At 35.4% G+C, this 19,933-nt stretch overlaps 1 protein-coding gene across 5 annotated transcripts in view; it reads left to right on the plus strand.

The window, feature by feature from the left end:
• The window catches only part of PHKB (phosphorylase kinase regulatory subunit beta), a 67,328-nt gene that overhangs the window by 13,466 nt on the left and 33,929 nt on the right, over positions 1-19,933 (plus strand). For all 5 annotated transcript variants that reach the window (XM_065733223.1, XM_065733222.1, XM_065733224.1 and 2 more), the window contains 7 exons: positions 354-453; positions 3,330-3,437; positions 4,713-4,793; positions 10,294-10,409; positions 14,916-14,979; positions 17,965-18,060; positions 19,734-19,931. In XM_065733223.1, the coding sequence (XP_065589295.1) occupies positions 354-453; positions 3,330-3,437; positions 4,713-4,793; positions 10,294-10,409; positions 14,916-14,979; positions 17,965-18,060; positions 19,734-19,931 (763 nt within the window). The remainder of the gene's footprint in view (positions 1-353; positions 454-3,329; positions 3,438-4,712; positions 4,794-10,293; positions 10,410-14,915; positions 14,980-17,964; positions 18,061-19,733; positions 19,932-19,933) is intronic.

Consider the following 19,933-nt stretch of genomic DNA (forward strand, 5'->3'; position numbering starts at 1 on the left):
CTTAGTTATGAATGACAGATGTTGCAGAAGTAAAGAGAAATTACCTTTGTGTCTTCGTGTTTTCGATTTCTCAAAGGACACAGTTTGCTGCTTTGAAATGTTATAATAACTTCAGGGATATTTTTTTTCTTCATAGCTTTTGAAATAGGAATGTTTGTTGAAGTTGGAACATAAGTTAAAATTACAGATTTTTCTTTTTAATGACAAAAGGATGGGTAGGGCTGTAAGTACATTGATATGGGTGTAGGTGCTGTACAGTGTTAATTAAGTACTTAATATTCCAAAGCACTAATGTGGCTTTTATTTTCTTAATGCATTTCCAATTTGTTTTATGAGTTATCTCTCTTAACCAGGCGTATTGATGATGACAAGGGAAGAACTCATGAACTGGAGCATTCTGCTATAAAGTGCATGAGAGGAATTCTCTACTGCTACATGCGTCAAGCTGATAAGGTAAAATACTGTAGTGTGGACAGAAGCACTCAACTCTGTGGGATTAATTAAGTTGTGAAAGCTAACTCCTAAATATAGATAGAATTCAAAAGGGGAATGTAATATTAGTGTGTGGTCCAGTGAAGAACAGCTGTTTTATTTTTGCCAGGTTGGATTGCTCTAGGATACAAAAGAAACAAATTGTGCAAAAGGGAGTGAACAGCAAGGCATACTTGAAACTTCTTTGGGTTCATTTTGTAGTCATTTGTCTCATTGAAACATTAGGCTATTCATAATGTGGGATTTTTGATGGTTTTTTGATGCCTTTTTATTGCTTGAGTGGAAAGATACACAGTTTCATTTAGCTAAGGTTTGAGAGTTTCTTTGGACTGTTAACTTAGTTACTGTGTTTTTTTCATTATGTACACGATTATTGGGGTTATTTGGGCTGCTTTCTTCAACAGTCTTATTGGATGTAATCTGTTAATTCAGAATGGCAGAAATCCAAAGTGAATGAGGAAACAAGGTAATCTATGTTATAGTGCAGTTATGATTTATGTGTATATTCAGTCTGTAGTCCTCTTGTCAGCATACAAGGCTTCTCCTTGTCAGAGGTCAGATGTAGTGGATTAGTTTTGCATAGTGGTTAGCAGTTAATTCTACTGATAGTTGGATATATGCATTCTTGGTGATTATTTTAAGTTTCATGTCACTGAGTTTAAACTGTTATTAAAAACCACTTTCATGTTACTGTGAAGTTCACACTGCTTATAAGTACACAGACTGGAATGCAAAATCTGTAGGCATGTGTCAGTAGTAATAGTAATAATAATAAATCAGCCATGTTGCCAGTGGTAGTTGTGCTGATGTAATTTTTCTGTTTTCTGTGTAGTCTCAGGTCGTTAAGTAATCCTGACCTAAATTGATCTTGTTACATTCAAGCTGTTACCTTTCACTTCTACAAGGAGTGTTTATGATTAATAAGTATTAAATTAACACAGTTGTGAAACTGTTGACGTTCTGGTTGTCATTTTTCACTTTAATTACTATAAAGGGTTCCCTCTTCTTGCTGAGTAGTAATAAGCAGTCTCAGTTACCTGACAGACACAATTCAAATTTGATTTTATCTGAGGGGCTTTATATGTGCTGACCTCATGCAAAGGAATGATTGTTTTTAATATGATGAACTATGTATACCCAAATGGTGATGTGTGACTAGGCCACATAGGTTATACTGCTTGTAACAGAAATTGCAGATGTTGTATTTTATTGCTAATGAACATGTGTTATAAGCTAAAATGTGTTGAATGTGTTCCATGACTAGATGTGATAATGCTGCACAGTGTGACTTATTCTCTTTCTACTGGGCCCTATGCTATATGCTACGTACTTTTTTTTTTTTTTTTGTGGAGGAGAGGTATATTCCTTAAAGGAATCAGATCAGTGTGGAAAATGTCATGAAACATGTCTTAGCTATTGTCAGTGCTGGTTAGAGAAGTTAAACAAAACTGCTGCATAGCATGCCTTCAGGAGGTACAGAGAGTGATCTTCTTTCATGTACCTTCATTTTCTTCTTTGGGAAGATTTCTCTGCCTTACTTATCTTACTCTCTGACATTCCAGATTGGAAGCAAAACTACTTTAAATCCATTGCAGTTCTTATTTCATTCCTTTATTGCTAATCTCTTGTATTAGAAAAGGAGTTCAGTAGATGAATTACTATCCTAGTGGCTAATTCTGAAGTCCAATGATAGTGCCCATGAGAAAAAAAGTTATGAGCTGGGGTACTATTTTTCCTCTCCATGGGCTTTGTCGTCTTTTCAAGCTATCAGCAGTGGTTTCCAATTTCTCTAAGCATCTCACCAAACATACACCAAAGCAAGTTATTTATATTTTATTTATAGTTTAAAAGACAATCTCATCAAATGATAACAAAAAGAATTATTCAGTTGTATGGACTATGATTCATAAAAATAATTGTTGTTCCCAATGTAAGTTTTGGATTCTTGCCCTCCAGCAGAGGGCTTTATACCAGAAGCATTGAGGGAGGGAGAAAGTACTTCACAGTCAAGTGAGGAAGTGGACAGTGATTGATAGGCAGGCAGAGGGCCCAGGCTGCTGTAAACAGAAGGCATGTAGCAGTCATCTCAAATGGAATGGCTACAAGTCAAAGTATATGAGTAAGGAGGTACCTATGGAGCAGCATTATGGAGGAGAAATCTTGTGCCTTTAATGGGAATTAAGTGTGCTTGGGTGTCTCTCAGAAGTGCCCATTCACTGCACTGTGGGGAACAAACAGGAGGAGAGAGAAGTGTGTGTGCAGCCTTGGGCTATGATCTCAGTGGAATCACAGAGGCATGGTGGGATAGCTCGCGTAACTGGAATGCTGTGATGGATGTGTCAGTCCTTTTAGGAAAGGCAGGTGAGGAGGAGAAGTTGCTCCATGTATGAGAGCATGGAATGCATGGTACAGTGCCGAAGGGGAGGTGATGAATCATCTGGAAGCTTATGAGGCAGTGTTCTCTAAACACATCTCAGCTCTGTGACTTCAAAGTAGATATGGTGTACTTCAGCATGTTTTCTTCTGAAGTTCTGGCTCCACTACAGTGAGGTGTTTCACAGGTTAATAAGCACCTGTAGCTTCCTATAAGATATTATTTCTATGACAACAAAATATTCAATTGATTTTTCTAATTTATTTTTTGTTCTTCCACTATATGTGTACTTAATATATAGTGTAGTGTCTGATAAATGTTGGGATTGTAGTTTCTAAGTTTCAAATAGCTTGATATCCACATAAGGAAATTTTAAAACACCTGAGTTATATAGTGAATTTGCAGTTGTCAGACAGAAATCACTGACTTTGTTTTTATGTTTGTGGTCTTAATTCACTTCCAGGTGCAGCAGTTTAAGCAAGACCCCAAACCCTCTGGATGTCTTCATTCTGTTTTCAATGCACACACTGGAGATGAGGTCTTATCCCATAATGAATACGGTCATCTTCAGGTAAAGTGTGTGTGCACCTGTGGGAATGGAAGTCTGGATGACTTTCAGTAATGTTGCTCTCTCAATTCTTTCATTATGGAGGGTCTCACCATTTGTTTTGATTTGAGTTAGGTGTTTTAAGCATTGTAACATTAAAATTCTTTCTGCATCTTTTCATGAAAAGGACAGACTGTTTTCAAATACAATTCAGTGATGTCAGAAGGTAGTGAAATACCTGTGGGAGTTTTGGAGGTGAATGGTCGTTCCTTTTAATGCTACTGCTTTTTGCGACCAACTGACAGCTGTGAATAAATAATCCTGGTATTAAAATATTTGTAATAGTCAGTAAAATGAAAGATTTAGTGCAGTTTTGCACTGAATTCTTGATTTTTTTTATTAACATTATTCCCTGTTTAATTTTCCGCAAGTCTGAACAATTTTCATTCATAGCAGAAATTTAATGGACACTGTCATCTGCTTTCTCTAGTGACAGATTTGTTGCTTACTATTTTGTACAGTGGTTCCTACTCAGATTCTATATATTATAATATTAGATTATATACTGCTCTGTTCATTGTGCAATTCTTTCATTTTCTGAAACATTGATTTACTCTGTCTCTTACCTTCAGACCCCTTTTTCATTCTTGACTGTGTCCTTTTGTGTTCCCATAAGTCTACGTACTCTTAAGTCAGAAATCACTACTGAAATTATTCTGAAGTGACAGTAGGTTGATAATTATTTAATTTCATGGTGCTAACATCACCAGAATATTTGTACAGTGAAGGTATTGGATTCAAAGAGCGTAAGTTCTGAGAAAAATAACTTCTGGAATTATCCTCAGTTGGACTTTCGACATATTGACGTATCTGGAGTATTTTTTTTTATTTATAGAAGGAAAAAATGATTTGGGGACCTTGGAAGCACTGCATCATAGTTCTAAGTTTTTCTTATCACTTTTTGTAAATATGAATGCACATTCCCTTCTGTTATCAGTGAATCTCTTAACAGTTAGAGGGAAGCTGGGGAGGGAAGTATACTAAGTAGCTGGTCAGCCAGTGTTGCTGTACTTGATGCTTCTCAGATTTAATAAATTCAGAGGACCATTCAGTTGTAGCACTTTTATTATTACCACATCAATTTAAGTAGAATAATTGATGTATTAGGATAATATTTTTGAAGAACCAGAACTAATTATGCGTTGTACCAGTACCATATCTATTAGTAAGTTCATTAGCTTGTTTGTTTGACTCCAATAAGCTTAATTATTGTTTCCATTCTCTCTTTAATTACTTCAGATTAATGCTGTGTCGTTATTTCTCCTCTACTTGGTTGAGATGATCTCTTCGGGGCTGCAGATTATATACAACACTGATGAGGTACAAAATCATTTCTGATGTTAAAGCATGCTTTAGCTTGTCATTGCCAACTCTGAAGTAGCTGTTCTGGAAGATATTTTCTATTTTTTTATTGATCCTCATTAAAGATAAATGGAATGGATGGCAGTGAAATAAATGAATAGGTAACAAAGGAATAGACAATGAGTCAATGTAGCACGACACTGAAAGCTTCTGTGCTTCTGTGATATTTCTGAAAGGTTCATGGTTAACTATGAAAAGGTCTGCTATGACAGTAAGGTCATTATAATGAAGTTTGCTGTACCTTCAATGGACAGTTTTATATCATGGTAAAAAAAAAAAAAACTACTCTGAAAATAATAGTCAACTTGGCCTTGTTGAAGGGAAGTCATATTGGGACAACCGATAAAATGAGGCTTGGTGTTGGGACAGGAACAGAAACTGTGGACTTTTTATTTTATTTTTCTTATCTAGATATATTTAAACTTTCATTGGTCTGCTGAATAGTTGTTGTTGTTTTACCATAAAAATATTAAATGTAGTAGCGTTTAAAAGAATTAAGATTTATTCAGTAGTAGCATATTTGCTTTGTATTTCTATAACATAAATGTTCATAAATCATATTTCTTTAGGTAGTGAAAAACTAAGAGATACAACTTATCTCTTTTCTCTTGATAACTTAGTTAAATGATATGATAAGTCTGTATTATTTTTTCTCAATTGCTTTTAAGTCTGTGAGGAATGAGAATGTATATAATTACGTATTTACTTAGCGTGACATGTAAATTATATTATCTTCCAGACATTTTCATTTAATTACAAAATCTCAAGAAAAAATGTGCATTGTTTGTCTCCTGGCAGTGGATTTTCTTCACTTTAATATCAGAATGTCAGTATTTCATTGGAATAATACCCTAGTAATCTGTGTACTATGAAGGTTTATCAAAAGAAGCCCAGAAGAAAATCCATGACTTTTAATTCATGATTGCATAAAACTATAGCTATCTAAGTCCTCAGAATGCACTGCTTCCAGCATTAAAAAATTTTCTCTTTTATGATGTTACCTGTAGAAATTACAGTTGTGATACAGTACCAGTTCAGCCTTAGGCTGCCTGACTGAGTAGTTCTTAATTATAGACATTTTTAATGTTTGAAAAGGAAATATCTTCCTTTTTTGCTTTTATCAAAATTGAAGTCTTTATACCTACTGCAGATAACTTCACTTTATAACTTGTAGTTAAAATGATTTTTTTTAAGTTTATCCCTTCTGGCTTGTTTTTGTTTAAAAAACAAAAACAAAACCCAAACCCACAAACAACCAATAATAACAACAACAAAAAACAACTAGTTGCTTTTTCTTGGGTAATGGCGTTGTATAAGAAAAATGGCAGTTATGTGTATTGCCACTCATGAATAATTTTACATATGTCTTCAGCATGCATGTCTCCTTGAAAGTCAGAGTTCCATGATAAATTGGAAGACTCAGCTTTATAAAAGGAAGATAAGATTGCTGAGTTTAACTTTGAAGCAATTTTAAAATTTGCGTGGAAGAATTTCTGATTGTTAATCTTCTGTAAACATTTTGTCTTACGTGCTCTTTCAGAGCGTGTATGGCTCCAACAGAGTGCAAGTCCAGCTTGAAAACAGATAGAAAAGCAAATAGTCAAGGTATTTTTCATAGAATCATAGAATACTTTGGGTTGGAAAGGACCTTAATCTAGTTCCACCCAGTACTGTGGGCAGGGTTGCCACTCACCAAGTCAGGCTGCCCAGGGCCTCATCAAACCTTGCTTTGTATGCCTTCAGGGGTGGAGCACACACAGCTTTTCTGGGCACTCTGTGCCAGTGCCTCACCCCCCTCTGAGTAAAACAAAAATCTACTTAATATCTAATCTAGAACTCCGTTTTTATTTTAAAACCACTCCCTCTTGTCCTTATGCTCCCTTCAAGTACTGGATGGCTTCAGTGAGTTCTCCCTTGAGCCTTCTCTTCTCTAGACTCATCAACCCTAGCTACCTCAGGCTTTCTTTACAGGAATGTATGAATGTAATGGATGACTTTCCACTTGTCAGTGAAATAGCAGCTTTCTGTAAACAGTGTGTCACTGTTTTCATAAAGTATATGCATAAACAGATGTTGGCAGAGTAGTAGGCAATGATCAAGATAATGATGAGCAACAGTAAGTGATTACTAAAAATACTAGAAATGAAGGAAGGAAATGAAGGTTTGTGTATTTGAAACAATCAAATACTACCAAAAAAGTGTTAAAAAGACCTTGATCATGAAGGAACTGTTATGCTGCCTACTATTCCTCACATCTGGAGAATTTGAACTCATCAGTAGATGGGATAAGATGAAAGTTTTGAGTTTAGTAGTGGCTTTTAGATCTACTTGCTGCTAACCAGGAGAATAGAAGATGCTACTTGTTGCTCAGATTTAATGGTCAAATAGAGTAAAAACTATTTCTAAGTTTCAGCCCAAATTACACTAGAGACATTGTAATTTTTTATGGTCCTAGTATTTATTGCTGTTTGCCAACATACTTTATTGGTGGTTTTCAGAACTATTTAAAGAAGAAATGGAATCACAGAATCGAAAGCCTTGGAAGGGACCTCTGGAGGTCCAACCCTCTGCTGGAGTAGGTTCCCTACAGTAGGTTGAGCAGGAAAATGTCCAGGTAGATTTTGAATATATCCAGAGAAGGAGACTCCGCAACCTCTCTTGGCAGCTGGTTCCAGTACTCCATCATTCTCAAAGTGAAGAAGTTTATTATCATATTTGTATGGAACTTCCTGTGTTCCAGTTTGTTTCCATTGCCTCTTGTCATGTCTTTGGGCACCACCAGAAGTAGCCTATCTCCATCATCTTGACACTCACTGGTTAGATATTTATAACCATTGGTAAGATTCCCCCTCAGTCTTCACTTCTCCATGCTTTCCTCATAAGCACGGTGCTCCAGTCTCCAGTCATCTTTGTGTCCCTCTAATGGTCACTCTTTCTTGAGCTAAGGAGCTCAGAGCTGGGCACAGTACTCCAGATGTGGCTTCACCAGGGCAGAGTAGAGAGGAAGGATCACCTCCCTTGACCTACTGGCCATGCTCTTTTTAATGTACCCCAGGATGCCATTGGCGTTCTTGACCACAAGCTCACACTGCTGGCTCATGGTCACCCTGTTATCTGCTGGGACACCGAGTCCCTTCTCCACAGAGCTCCTTTCCAGCAGGTCAGCCCCTAGCCTGTACTGATGCAAGTAGTTGTTCCTCCCAAAGTGCAGGACTCTGAACTTGGCCTTGTTGAACCTCATCAGATTTTTCTTTGTCCAAAGTTATTTCTAGCTGAGGTTCTTTCCTAGGGATTAGTAAGTATATTTTTTGCCTACTTGCCTATTCTTCAATATATTTAAAGTAGGTCCTGAGGACACAATAGGATGGAACTGACCAAGTCTTAGAGCATTCTGCTGTTTACTTAATTGCTTAATCCTATAATTTTCAGGAATGATGAAGAGGGTATCAATAGAATGGAAGAGTACTGTAGCAGTACATGCCTGTCATTTTTTTCCTCAAGAGTACTTTCCAGGAGTTGTAGTCAGTGGTGTATTTCAGCATTGCTTTATGTTTTTCGTTGAGCACTCGTTCATCGCTCATTTTGGTATTTAAAAGAACACTTAAGATTTCATGGACTGCCATAGTGTTTTTTGTAGATTAAATAGTGCATATGCTTTTACTTTGAAATCTGTGTTCAAATGGCTTTTTTTTTTGTGCTCCTACTGTGAATTGCATGATGTATTCAGTCTCTTTCTTTTCTTAGAGTGGGTTATGAGCCGGTGCTAGCACAGTGGAAGGTGCTGACAGATGGTTGATGTTTGGCAGGCTGTCTGCATGGATATGTTTGTACACAGAGCTCTTGGCTTAGGAGGAAATCATTGTATACTGCTCTGCTTGTTGTCAGGTGCTGCAACTATCAATGAGTTATTCTCTAGTTGCATCTCTTTTAGTTGAAGAATTAATTTAGTCTCATCTTTGCATCCATAGCAAAGAGAACAGCATATGATTGTGCACGTGAATGAACTTGATTGAAACACCTATGTTTAAAAAAGTATAACAGTATTTGCATTCTTCAGTGCTTCATTCATTTTCTTTATTACACTTTACATATGCTTGACTTATGGATAAATAAACTTAATATGCAATCCATAACTTCTGTAAGTGCTTTAGCACTGACTTGGTTAAAATATTTACATATCCACGATAAAAATGATTGTATCCAAATGAAACCTTCACAGAACATTTTTTCCCCCCTTAGTTAACTGCTACTTCCTTTTCTGTAAATCTGATATTTAGAAACTCCTAGTTGGTCTCATAAAGTATCTGTAACTGGCCATTTTTCTCTGAAGTTCTGAGCATTATCACTGGTAGAAAGTCATAAGCAAGGTTTTATGGTGGTGCCTTTTGCTTTTTCACTTAGCTAATGCATCTTTGTGTTATTGCCACTAATAGGAGAAGCCCCACACTGAATCACTGAGCATGCTAGCTTAATTCAGAGGTCATTTTAATATAATCAAACACTAAATTATAGGAAAGAACTGTACTGGGAGTATATTAAGGCTTGTATGGTCTGTTTCCTTGAAAGCACTAGCTATGAGAAGACTAGTGTATAGGTGACTGCATATGAGCATCCCATTGTGGAATTTTAGCAGTGTCATGATACATAGGCAGGTGAGAAAGTATAGAACTGGGGGACTGGTGTTAGCATAAGGATTGTATGTAATGCAATAACATGTTAAGATTTAAAAAAAAAATTGTTGTGAAAAAGACAAAACAGATATTTAGGTTACTTAAAACTGGGAGCCAGTGCCTTTCAACATTTCAGTGTTTCTACAACTCAGATGTCTGTCTCTTTTAACAGCATAAATGAGGAAAAAGTGTCTGCTTAAATTAGTTCCCAGCTATAGTTGCATAACCTGAATATTCAGCTCAAACATGTTGATCCAAGAAGGGATTTTAATTAGAATAAATTGGTTCCGGTTTTATTTTTGTTATTAAAAGGTGTGTGCTTGAATTAGCATAAATATATATTATTATCTACAGTTATACTAAATTAACTTCTGGCATATCGTATTAAGGAGCAGCATCAAGATTTCTGTGCCCTCATTTTGTAGGATTTAATTTAACTTGCTCTCTGAAGTTATTTTTAGGATAAATCTGATTTAGAAGATCAAAATGCCACCTTTTGGAGTTCTTCAAATATGTGTCTTGAATATGAAATCATTTTTGTCCCTGGCTGTATAGAGACTTCTACATAAAGCACATTGCCATCAAATCTGGGACAAATTTTAATATTTAGTGACTGAAAACCATTTGTACAGAGAATATCTGAACTTGGGGACATCAAACTCTGAAAAGAATTGTGGATAGAAGTCACAAATAATTGTCTGGGAAAAGTAAATCTGTCTTTTTGAGAAAATGAACAAAAGAAAATATGCTTTAATTTTTCTTCAGTCATTTTTTTTTCTTTCTCATAGGTTTCCTTCATTCAGAATCTTGTGTTCTGTGTGGAAAGAGCCTATCGTGTACCCGACTTTGGTGTCTGGGAAAGAGGAAGCAAATACAACAATGGCTGCCCAGAGCTACATTCAAGGTAAATGAGAGGATGTAGTGCTTTTAGGAGAAAGAAATGAATGTTATATGAATAAAAAGAATTGTTGTAGCGAGTTTAAAAAAAAAAACAAAAAAACAATGCAAGACAACAACAACAAAAACAACCAAACAACACAAAACAACTATTGGAACTTTTTAGAAATTATGTATGATATGATGGTAAAGGTTCATGAACAGTGACTAAATTAATGTTCTCTAGAGACCAAGATGTATTTTACAAAAAAGTGAAGTATAATTTCATCATCATGTGCATACTGAAGTAATCACATAGATACTTAGCTGTTTGAGTATTCAAATTACAATAATTGTGTGCAGCTGCATGTATATCACCCTGAAAATTATGTAGACAGAGCAGTTCAGGCACTCAGGCCACGTGCAGTAGATCAAATTCACAGAAGTGTTTAGGAATATGCTGATTTAAGTATGTACTGAATCATGAGTTTAGATTTTCTCATCTCTGGCATGTTGGGAGGAAGGCACTGTTCACTGTGAAGTATAGGTTAGTGCACAGATTCTTTGGAAAGGAAGGTTTTTCAGACTGTAGAAGTAACTGTATCCTGACCTGGTCTCATATAAAAGCAAGAATATTCTTAACATTTTGATATTAAAATTTTAATATTAGAATGGTCCTCTTGACTGCAGAGGAATTGCCATATACTGTGCATCTCAAAGAATCAAATCTGACAAATGGCTTTTTTTCTAACATGAATACTGTTTTCCTGACTTGTTGCGCTTTTGTCAACTCTGTAAATGACTATAACTTGACTATACTAGGATTTCAAAAATATCATTGATCATCATAATTATTATGGGCTTAAAAACAAAACACAGTCTTTTCCAGTCTTAGAAGATGTTGCTAAATGAATCTATGTTCCCCATTTCTAATTAATTTTTTTAGTTTACATACTGGTGTATGTTTAAAACTAAAAAACAAAAAAAGCTCTTTTGTTACCACTGCAACAAAACAATTAATTTAGGTTTGTTATCTCAGGACTTTTGTAAAGCTTTAGTACCAGTATGAGAACTGAATACTCCAAGATATTATGTAATTTATTTTATCCATTTGTTGGCTTTTTACCCCTCCTGTGTCTATTAAATTCTCAAATACCAGTCTACAGGAGTGTTAATCTGCAGAGTCGCTTACCGCCTTCCACATCTCATCTCATATGAATTAGCAAAAGGAACTCTGAAACGCCTACATCCTGTACTGTTGCAGCATTCTGGTCATTCAGTATGTGAACTTCCTTGAGGGGGAAACTGGAGGAACATCCTTTAACCAGATGGAAATGGGCATGTTGTTTTGTCTTAATCTAGACTGGCATTTACAGGTCAGTTTTTCTAAGGGAGAAGCTTTATGAGATTGATAGGCCAATCTAACAGATCACTGAGCTGTCACGAAAGGAAGTACAGAGATTTTTTTTAAGAAGCAACTTTGATCATCAGAAATAGCCTCTGTTTACCTTTCCTTGTATGCATGTTCTTACTCAGCATTACTGTAAGAAACAAACAATTTTCTTCAGTTCAAAAAAGGTCTCAAAAATCTTAAAAATATGGAAGATTAATATGTATAGAAAGATGTAATCAGGTATTGTGGAGGAAAGCCCTGGCTATGCTGAAATGTTCTTTATGCTTTCTTTGTGCTACTGCTGTGATGTATCTACGTAAGCAATCTCTAAAAGCATAACTCAAGAGGTGATTAGAGCATATCAACACCAGTCATACATGATGTTTATGTTTCTTCAGTGGTTATGGGCTGAGAATGAATCACTTAAATTTCAGTATTATGAATACTTGACTTCTGAACTCAGAAACTCACGCTGCGAGTCTACACATAGCCTGTGTTTGTGTTCAGAATTAGAAGTTAATTCTCATATTTAATTCAAAGTGGCTTTCTTTTTAAAGTTATTATGTAATACAAGGCTAACAGATAATGACTGCAAATTATGGCATACGTCACCAGATGTGTGTTTTGTCTTTACACAGTCTTTATATTCTATCTTAATACATTTCAGAACACTTCTAATAAATGATAAATAGCAAAGCACTCTGTGAACTCAGGTCTTCACAGATGTATGCAACTGATATCTTTTACTGATTCAGAGGCAGGATTTGTAACAGCTTTTGTGGTCCTTTTCCCATATGGCTGAACTTCTGAAAAAGTAATTTGTCCTGTAACCATTTGATCAAGCAGCTCTCCAGGCTTGTGCAAAACGTCTTTGACTTCTCCCATATGTACTGTGGGAATAATGAAGATGCCAAAGTGCAGAATCCTCAATTCCAAATAAAAAAGACTTAGAGCCGTGTTCTTGCACATCTCTCCAGTGTATGAGTGTAGGTGTTATTTTGCTATGGAGTTGCTATACTGTTGTTATTCCTTTTGTTTTGTACTTTTGTGTTTTTATGCATTTCTTGTAGTGTTTGATGTTCCAAATCAACTGCAAAGATTTTGGATGGAAGCAGGAAATTGTGAATGGGAGGAGGATTAAAGATGTATAAGGTTCTTTGAAGATTTTGCTGTAAGATGCATTTTCATTAGCAGTTGCTAAGACTATGCAAATTTTAGTGTTTCATGGGGGTTGGAAGGGCCCTCTGGAGATTATCTAGTCCAACCCTCCTGCTAAAGCAGGTTCCCTGGAGTAGGATACTCTAGATCCCTAGAGTTTATCCTCAAGTATTTTACTGAGAGCATAACTCAAGTTACAGGGAATTACAAATGATGTTTAAATGAATTTACTGATGCTTTTAGCAAACTGTAAGTATAATTTCTTCGGGTTAATTTCAGCTTCCACTGCTCCAAATGCGGATCTGACTCAAATGCAGGCTGTGATTGGAAAGTTCTTGGTAATGCACAAGAAATCACAGTAGTCTGCAGAGGGCTCTGACAACTGAAATAAGACTAATGTGACACTGAACCCTAGAAAAGACAGAACTCAGGAAACTAGAAGCTTTACATTAGTCCCTGAAGATTGTGATGTCTTTCTCTTGAAACCTGTTTAAAAACCTATGTGCTCAAATTTACTAATCACAAGTTGTGGTTAGTCAAACCTCATCCCCTTCCATGAAATAAGTGGCTTTGTGGAGAAGAGGAATGTATGTGTGTAGTTTAAGTGTATGATAAGTGTAAGACTGTTGTTTTCTCCCTTCTTTCAAAAAGTGTGAAAAGGGATGGATGGATGGACTGTTAAGAGCTGGACTGTCTGAAGCAGCAGTTATAAATGATATATAGTTGATGGTTGCTAGTAACCAGACCAGGAGGGTCAGCACTGCTGCTGGTGTTGTTCAATGTCATTATCAAGGATCTTCATGATGGGAGAGAAAGTACCCTGTAGTCAAAACTGAACTGACAGTGAGCTGACAGGCCCAATTTGAGGAGCCTGTGGAGTTCTGAGAATTCAGCCAGAGGTACTACCAAGTTCTGTCAGGGGATGGGATACGGAGTAAGGGCTACAAATTGTACCATAGGGGGTTCAAGCTGAACACTGGGGAGAATTCTTTCCAGTTGGAGGACTGTGAAGCAGCAGAGTAGGATATTCAAAGAACGGAGTCTTCATCTTCTGAAGTTTTGACACCTGTCTAAATAAGGCCAAAATGTACTTGAATTGGTCTTGGTTATTGTATGGTGCTTTAAGTGAGATTTTATACTGAATTAAGATGTGTATGGTGAAGGGAATACTTGATATAGAATTTTTACTTGAAGAAATATTGCGTGATGGGGGGAAAAGAAAGTGATTGAGACATACTTTCTTCTTATATTTGCAAGTAGTATTTGTGAGAGTGCTGAAATGTTCATGGGCTTTGAGTAAGTAGAGGTAGAAAATAAAGTATTATGTAGAATGGTGACCATACATGAAATAGAAATGATTTCAAGGAGGGAACCCATATTTTCTTGGAATCTTTCATGAGCATCGTGTATTTTGCAGAAAGCTGCTGCAGTTGAACAACAATTACTTCTGTATCTTCTGGTAGATTTTTTTCTCCTATTCTGAAAATACAAAATATCTGACTTTTTGGTGTTAGAAATATAGTTTGAAAAGGAAAAGAAAAAAGATTGAGATGGTACTTTTGAAATCAGATGTTCCTCTTTTTGTGAATCCTGATCAGTGGATTATTATATTGAAATGTTATTTTCAGTATTACAACTTCAGTGCCTGAGACCTGAGTTGAAAATTGTGCTGAAGTAAATGTTCTGCTAGTACACTCTTAACAAGACCTTGAAATACATAATGCCAGATGTCCAGTAGCAAGGTGAGAGCAGAAGTGCTTTTTCCATATGGTCTCTGACGTTTGAAGATAAAGAAAAATGCTGAAAAGTACTTCTTAAAGAAAAAAAAAAAAGTCGAGATAATCCAAGCCTTACTTCATCATCAGTTTCTTAAAACTGAGAGATTAAGCATGCAATTGAAATCTATTAAATTAGCCTGGACTTGAGTTATAGTATGCATGCTTTTGTGTAGTTCTGTTTGTTTATTTATTTATTTCTCCTCAGCTCTGTGGGGTTGGCGAAAGCAGCTCTGGAAGCAATTAATGGTTTCAATCTCTTTGGAAATCAGGTAAAAAAAAAAAAAAAGTGTTTTCTCTGTTTTAATCATTTTCTTCTTGAAAATCTGAAAAAAAACCCAACCAAAAGTTTAAAGAACATTCTTGTAATGGTCACAAGGTACTTGAAGAAAGTGTAGTTACAGAAATAAATACACAAAGAAAGCTGTTTTAATTACGAGTTTTTAGAGCTGTTCTAATGCCTGAGATGTTTTGAATTGTGTGTTGATGAAAAGCTGTAGCACCTATTGTTTTCAGACCCTTTTTTTTCTTCTCTTGTGGCATAAAACAAGCAATCCTCCTAACTGAGGATTTCTGATGCTTTGGCACCTGGTGTAGTTTTTTTAGATGTCCATTCATGTGTTTTGGTGTTTTTCTTTTTTTTATTATTATTATTACGTATATTAATGTTGTACAGTAGACTTGTTCTGCTTACATTATACTTTTCAGAAAATAATAATGTCATTTTGCTTATGAGTAGTGAAGAGTGCCCTTTGTGCATTCACAGATGCAGTATTTCAGAAAGACCTACATGTATTTGGTCTACTTTTGGCTTACTTACACCCTAAAAGCTGATTTTACGTGTTAAGAACTGGGAGCTAATAAGGAACTTAAGTAGTGATCAGACATGATACGTACATTGGCAGTATATCAGAAGAAACATTTATCTGAAACTTCTACCTTCCCAACAATTTCAAGCACCAGTAAATGTGGCTGCTTGTGGGTTTTTATTTTATTTTTCAAATGATATTTTACTGAATTCTGAAATGGATGAATAAATTGCTGAAGCAAAACCAGTTTAAATGCTCTGCAAATTTATTTCAAAGATATTTTGCATAAGCAGAAACCATTTTGACCTTCAGTCTGCAGCAGGCTGCCTTTGTGCTCAGCTCCAGCTGTGTTCCAATAGCTTTGAGAAATCCTGCTGAGCCCCTCAGGAGGGGCTTGTTTGCATCTGCATCTACAGTAGTACAACCTGCATAAATCATCACTGGAAACAACAGGCTGCTCAGCCTTTCCATGCAGATTTTTCCACTCCTGCTGAGAAAACTAATAAATATAAATGTGTGTTACTGTATCCATCCTTTCATACGTGCATGTATGTTTTGTCTGTGTATTCCAGGGTAGGGAAGTTTCCCTGTGCATTTGTAGCTATATTCAGAGAAGGCAGGAAGTTCACTTACTGGTAGATAATCACAGTGAACTATTCCTTTTTTTTTCCTTTCCCAAAATACCAGAATAATGGAAGCATTAAACAAAAGCAAAATATTTCTGTAACAAATTGTGCTACTTTTTTAATGTAGCAAAACATTTCTTAATTTATGTTCAAATAATTCTAATTCATCCCTTGGTGTAGTTTTTAGGTGTGAGGTAGAATAAAGAACAAAGAGCTGGTTTTTAATGTGCTCTGAATTTTATATATTTTTATGTTAAGAGGAGTTCAGGTTTTTTGTAACGCTATTCGTTTCTGTCTTCATTATACTAGAATCTATGCTATTTCATAAGAGGCTAGAATTTTAAGATACAGTCAAGATTTAACTGCTTTGTCAGCAAAAGATTTATTTACACGTTGGTACTTTTAATGTAACAGATAAATTCTCTTTGTTTAGTTTCTCATTATTTCACTTCAATATCCTATGCTAAACTTCTTAAATTTATTCCCAATCTGTTGTGTATATCTGAAACAATATATACAAATCTATATAATTTATAAATCTCTATAAATCTATATGAAGTAGTTAATATGTATTACTCTGGCATAGCAATTCTTTAATTACTCTTAATTGTGCATTGACTGTAGCCAGATCCTGAAACCATTGTATTGTCATAACTGCTTGGTACAGAAGAACTGTTAAGAGTGGGCATGATCTTTTATATTCAGAAGACAGTGTGAGCTGGTTGGATTTTGGCTTACATCAGTTCAGAAAATTAAGGTTCTGACTTTCTTCTTTGTTTAGTTTAGTGATTTTTTTTAATAGAAATCTGTGAATTACCACAAGAAAGTTTGTGTTAAAAGTCCAGATTTTGGTCACTATTAGAGCAAAAATGCTCGTACTCCTTTCCCCCAACTCCTTCTAGTAGAACTGACAAAAGTGGGCACTGCTTAGAGGAATGGTTTGAGAATGTCTTAGAAGACAGCACTTGCATCTTTTTTCTCTGTCTGCAGTGAAAATGAACATGTGAAGAACTAATCATCTTACATGTGTTCTTGTGTAAAAAAAGGCTTGAGCATCATAGTGTATTAGCTTTGTTACATGTAATTATGTAGTAAGGTGGCTAAAACCAGCTCCTTAAATGCGTGCCAACTGATTAAAATTGGAGGTAATTTTATTATTGAAACTTGATCAGAAATAAAGATTGGGAGACAGATTGCTTGTTTTAAAATCCCTGTAAGAAAATCTAGAAAATGGTCATTAAATACATGTTTTATTTAGGTTGCACCATTCAATATAAAGATGAGCATTTTTGTTCTTCACACAGTTTTTTTGCCAGTTTTCTTAATTTTTCTAAGAAGTGAGTACGTGCTTAAGAGTAGTGAAGTGCAGCACAGTAACCAAAAAGCAAATCATTTATATTTGCTACAAAGCCATTTTCTGAAGTGATGCCTCAGGTGAATATCCAATAATTTGTATTCTAGCACACATGTAATGAATATTCAACATCTACAACATCTCCATTTTGAATATTTCTTCAGTCACAGAGAGGGACAACTACTTTGCTTTGCCTCAGTACAGCCACTGCAGTTCAAGAAGTAACGGAAGAGATTATGACTGGAGTGTATGATACAATTCATAATCAGTAGTAGACAAAGGCAGCTAATTTTGTTTGGAGTTTCAAGTTCTTTCCTTTTCTCAAAATCTTTTGGATATATATTATTCATTTCCTGATAAAAATTACTGGCTACCATACTGTTGCCATTGGTGTAACAAGTATTAGTTAGTTTCACCAGTATATTCCGACCTTTCTTCACTTCTCTTTAAATAAATCTGCATTTACAGGGCTGTTCCTGGTCTGTTATATTTGTGGATTTCGATGCCCATAACCGTAACAGACAGACTCTGTGTTCATTGCTGCCCCGAGAGTCAAGGTCTCATGTAAGTAATTACAGAAAATGAATGGTAAAATCTTAACAGTATGAACAGAAAATAAATGGATATGAACATAACTCTTCATTTTATGACTCTTTTCTTCTGCTTAATAAAGATAGGAATTTAATGGGAAGTTGTTAAATTTGTGCTTCTTAAACATGGCTGTGATGGAATACCTCACTGAAGTAAAATCATGATGGCATTCTTTATTTTAAGTATGTTGAGGTTAGAATGTTAGTCAGTTGGTAGCTTTCTAAATAATTTCTAAATAAAATAATTATGGTCTGCAGCATGATAATTAGGGTTGCAGTCTTACTTATTGTGTTGTTTTTATCCTAGTGTCTGAGTTTCCATTATAAATTTAGTGCCTGCATTTTTGAAACAGATAAAATAAACTTCTAGCTTTAATTTACTCTGATATTGAGGGGGGGGGGAAAAAAGCCTTTAAGATTTGCTTTTCATAAATTGTACAAGGAGGACTTTTTTGTTATTTTAAACCACTGTTACATGTAAATATTTCATCAGTGAGTAAATCTAAGTAATGTAAGTACAGATTATTAAAAACCTAAATCTGAAGAGCAGTGGAGTTCTACTACTTTTTTGTTCTGTGACGTAATAGCATTTTTGTTCATGAAATGGACTATTAATCTTACCATTAATAGTTAGCTCATTATGTTGAAGAATTATAGCAGAGTTACAATGCTGTATAAACAAAAGAAAAGGCACAGTCAGCTAGTTTTTTTTACACATTGTAGAACTTCTTTGCTGTTTGTTATTTCTTGGAGGCTTAAGATGTCAGCAGAACCAATTTCATAAATTACTTATACAGTATAATCTTTGTATCCTCCTTGCCCCCACCCTGTTATGGCTTCATGTCACTGATGCTGTCAAAATGACAGTATTTTAAATGGTCTTAGATGCATCAGCAGGAAGCAACAAGAAAATCTGTTTGGGCAACCTGATCTAGTGGAAGATGTCCCTGCCCAAGGTGTTAGGGAGGATCTGAATGATTTTTAAGGTCCCTTTCAACCCAAACCACTATACGATTCTATTAGAATTACAACTTAAAACTAACTTTTTGTATTTCCTGTAAGCTGACTTGTAGTGGTGATATGCTGCTAGGTAGTAATTTTGGTGTGTTTGTAATTCACAATAGTTGCACATGTTCCTTGAGCAATGTCACTTACGTTTTTTCCATGAAGTGAATCATCCTTAAATCAGACAAGCTTGTTTGTTACAGCACTTGGATGAAATTCCTGAGAAACCTTTTCAGCAACGGTTATTTAATCACACTTGACTTCTTGTGATTGATTCTTTGAGCATAGTATGCCCCAATGTTGCTTCCTCCAAGAAAAACTTGGACGATATTTATTTGTTTCTAAAAATTTGGAGCTTTACAATATATTCACTTACACCTGCAGATTATGAACTGTAAAATAGGTCAGGCTGTGACTCAAATGAGTTGTTTTTAAATCATATCTGTATACTGGGTTTCTGGTTTATCCTTAAATATCTTTAGAAGTCTTATTTTGCACGTTATTCCAGTATATTGGTGTTATGATATTGGTAAAAATTGTTTCAAATGTATTTTTTACTGAGTAATTTAAAGAGTTTTTGTGCATCCAATAAATGTTAGAGATTTAATTGAATTTATGTTATGTTCTCCTCTCCTTTTGCAGAATACCGATGCAGCTCTTCTTCCCTGTATCAGTTATCCTGCATTTGCTTTGGATGATGAGGTTTTGTTCAGTCAAACACTAGATAAAATCATTAGAAAATTAAAAGGAAAATATGGATTTAAAAGATTTCTGAGAGATGGATACAGAACAGCACTAGAGGACAAAACACGCCGCTATTATAAACCAGCAGAAATAAAGGT

The sequence above is a fragment of the Cyrtonyx montezumae genome, unplaced genomic scaffold, assembly GCF_038088225.1.
Source record: "Cyrtonyx montezumae isolate F1298 unplaced genomic scaffold, pur_monq_1.0 scaffold_17, whole genome shotgun sequence".
Taxonomy (NCBI): domain Eukaryota; kingdom Metazoa; phylum Chordata; class Aves; order Galliformes; family Odontophoridae; genus Cyrtonyx; species Cyrtonyx montezumae.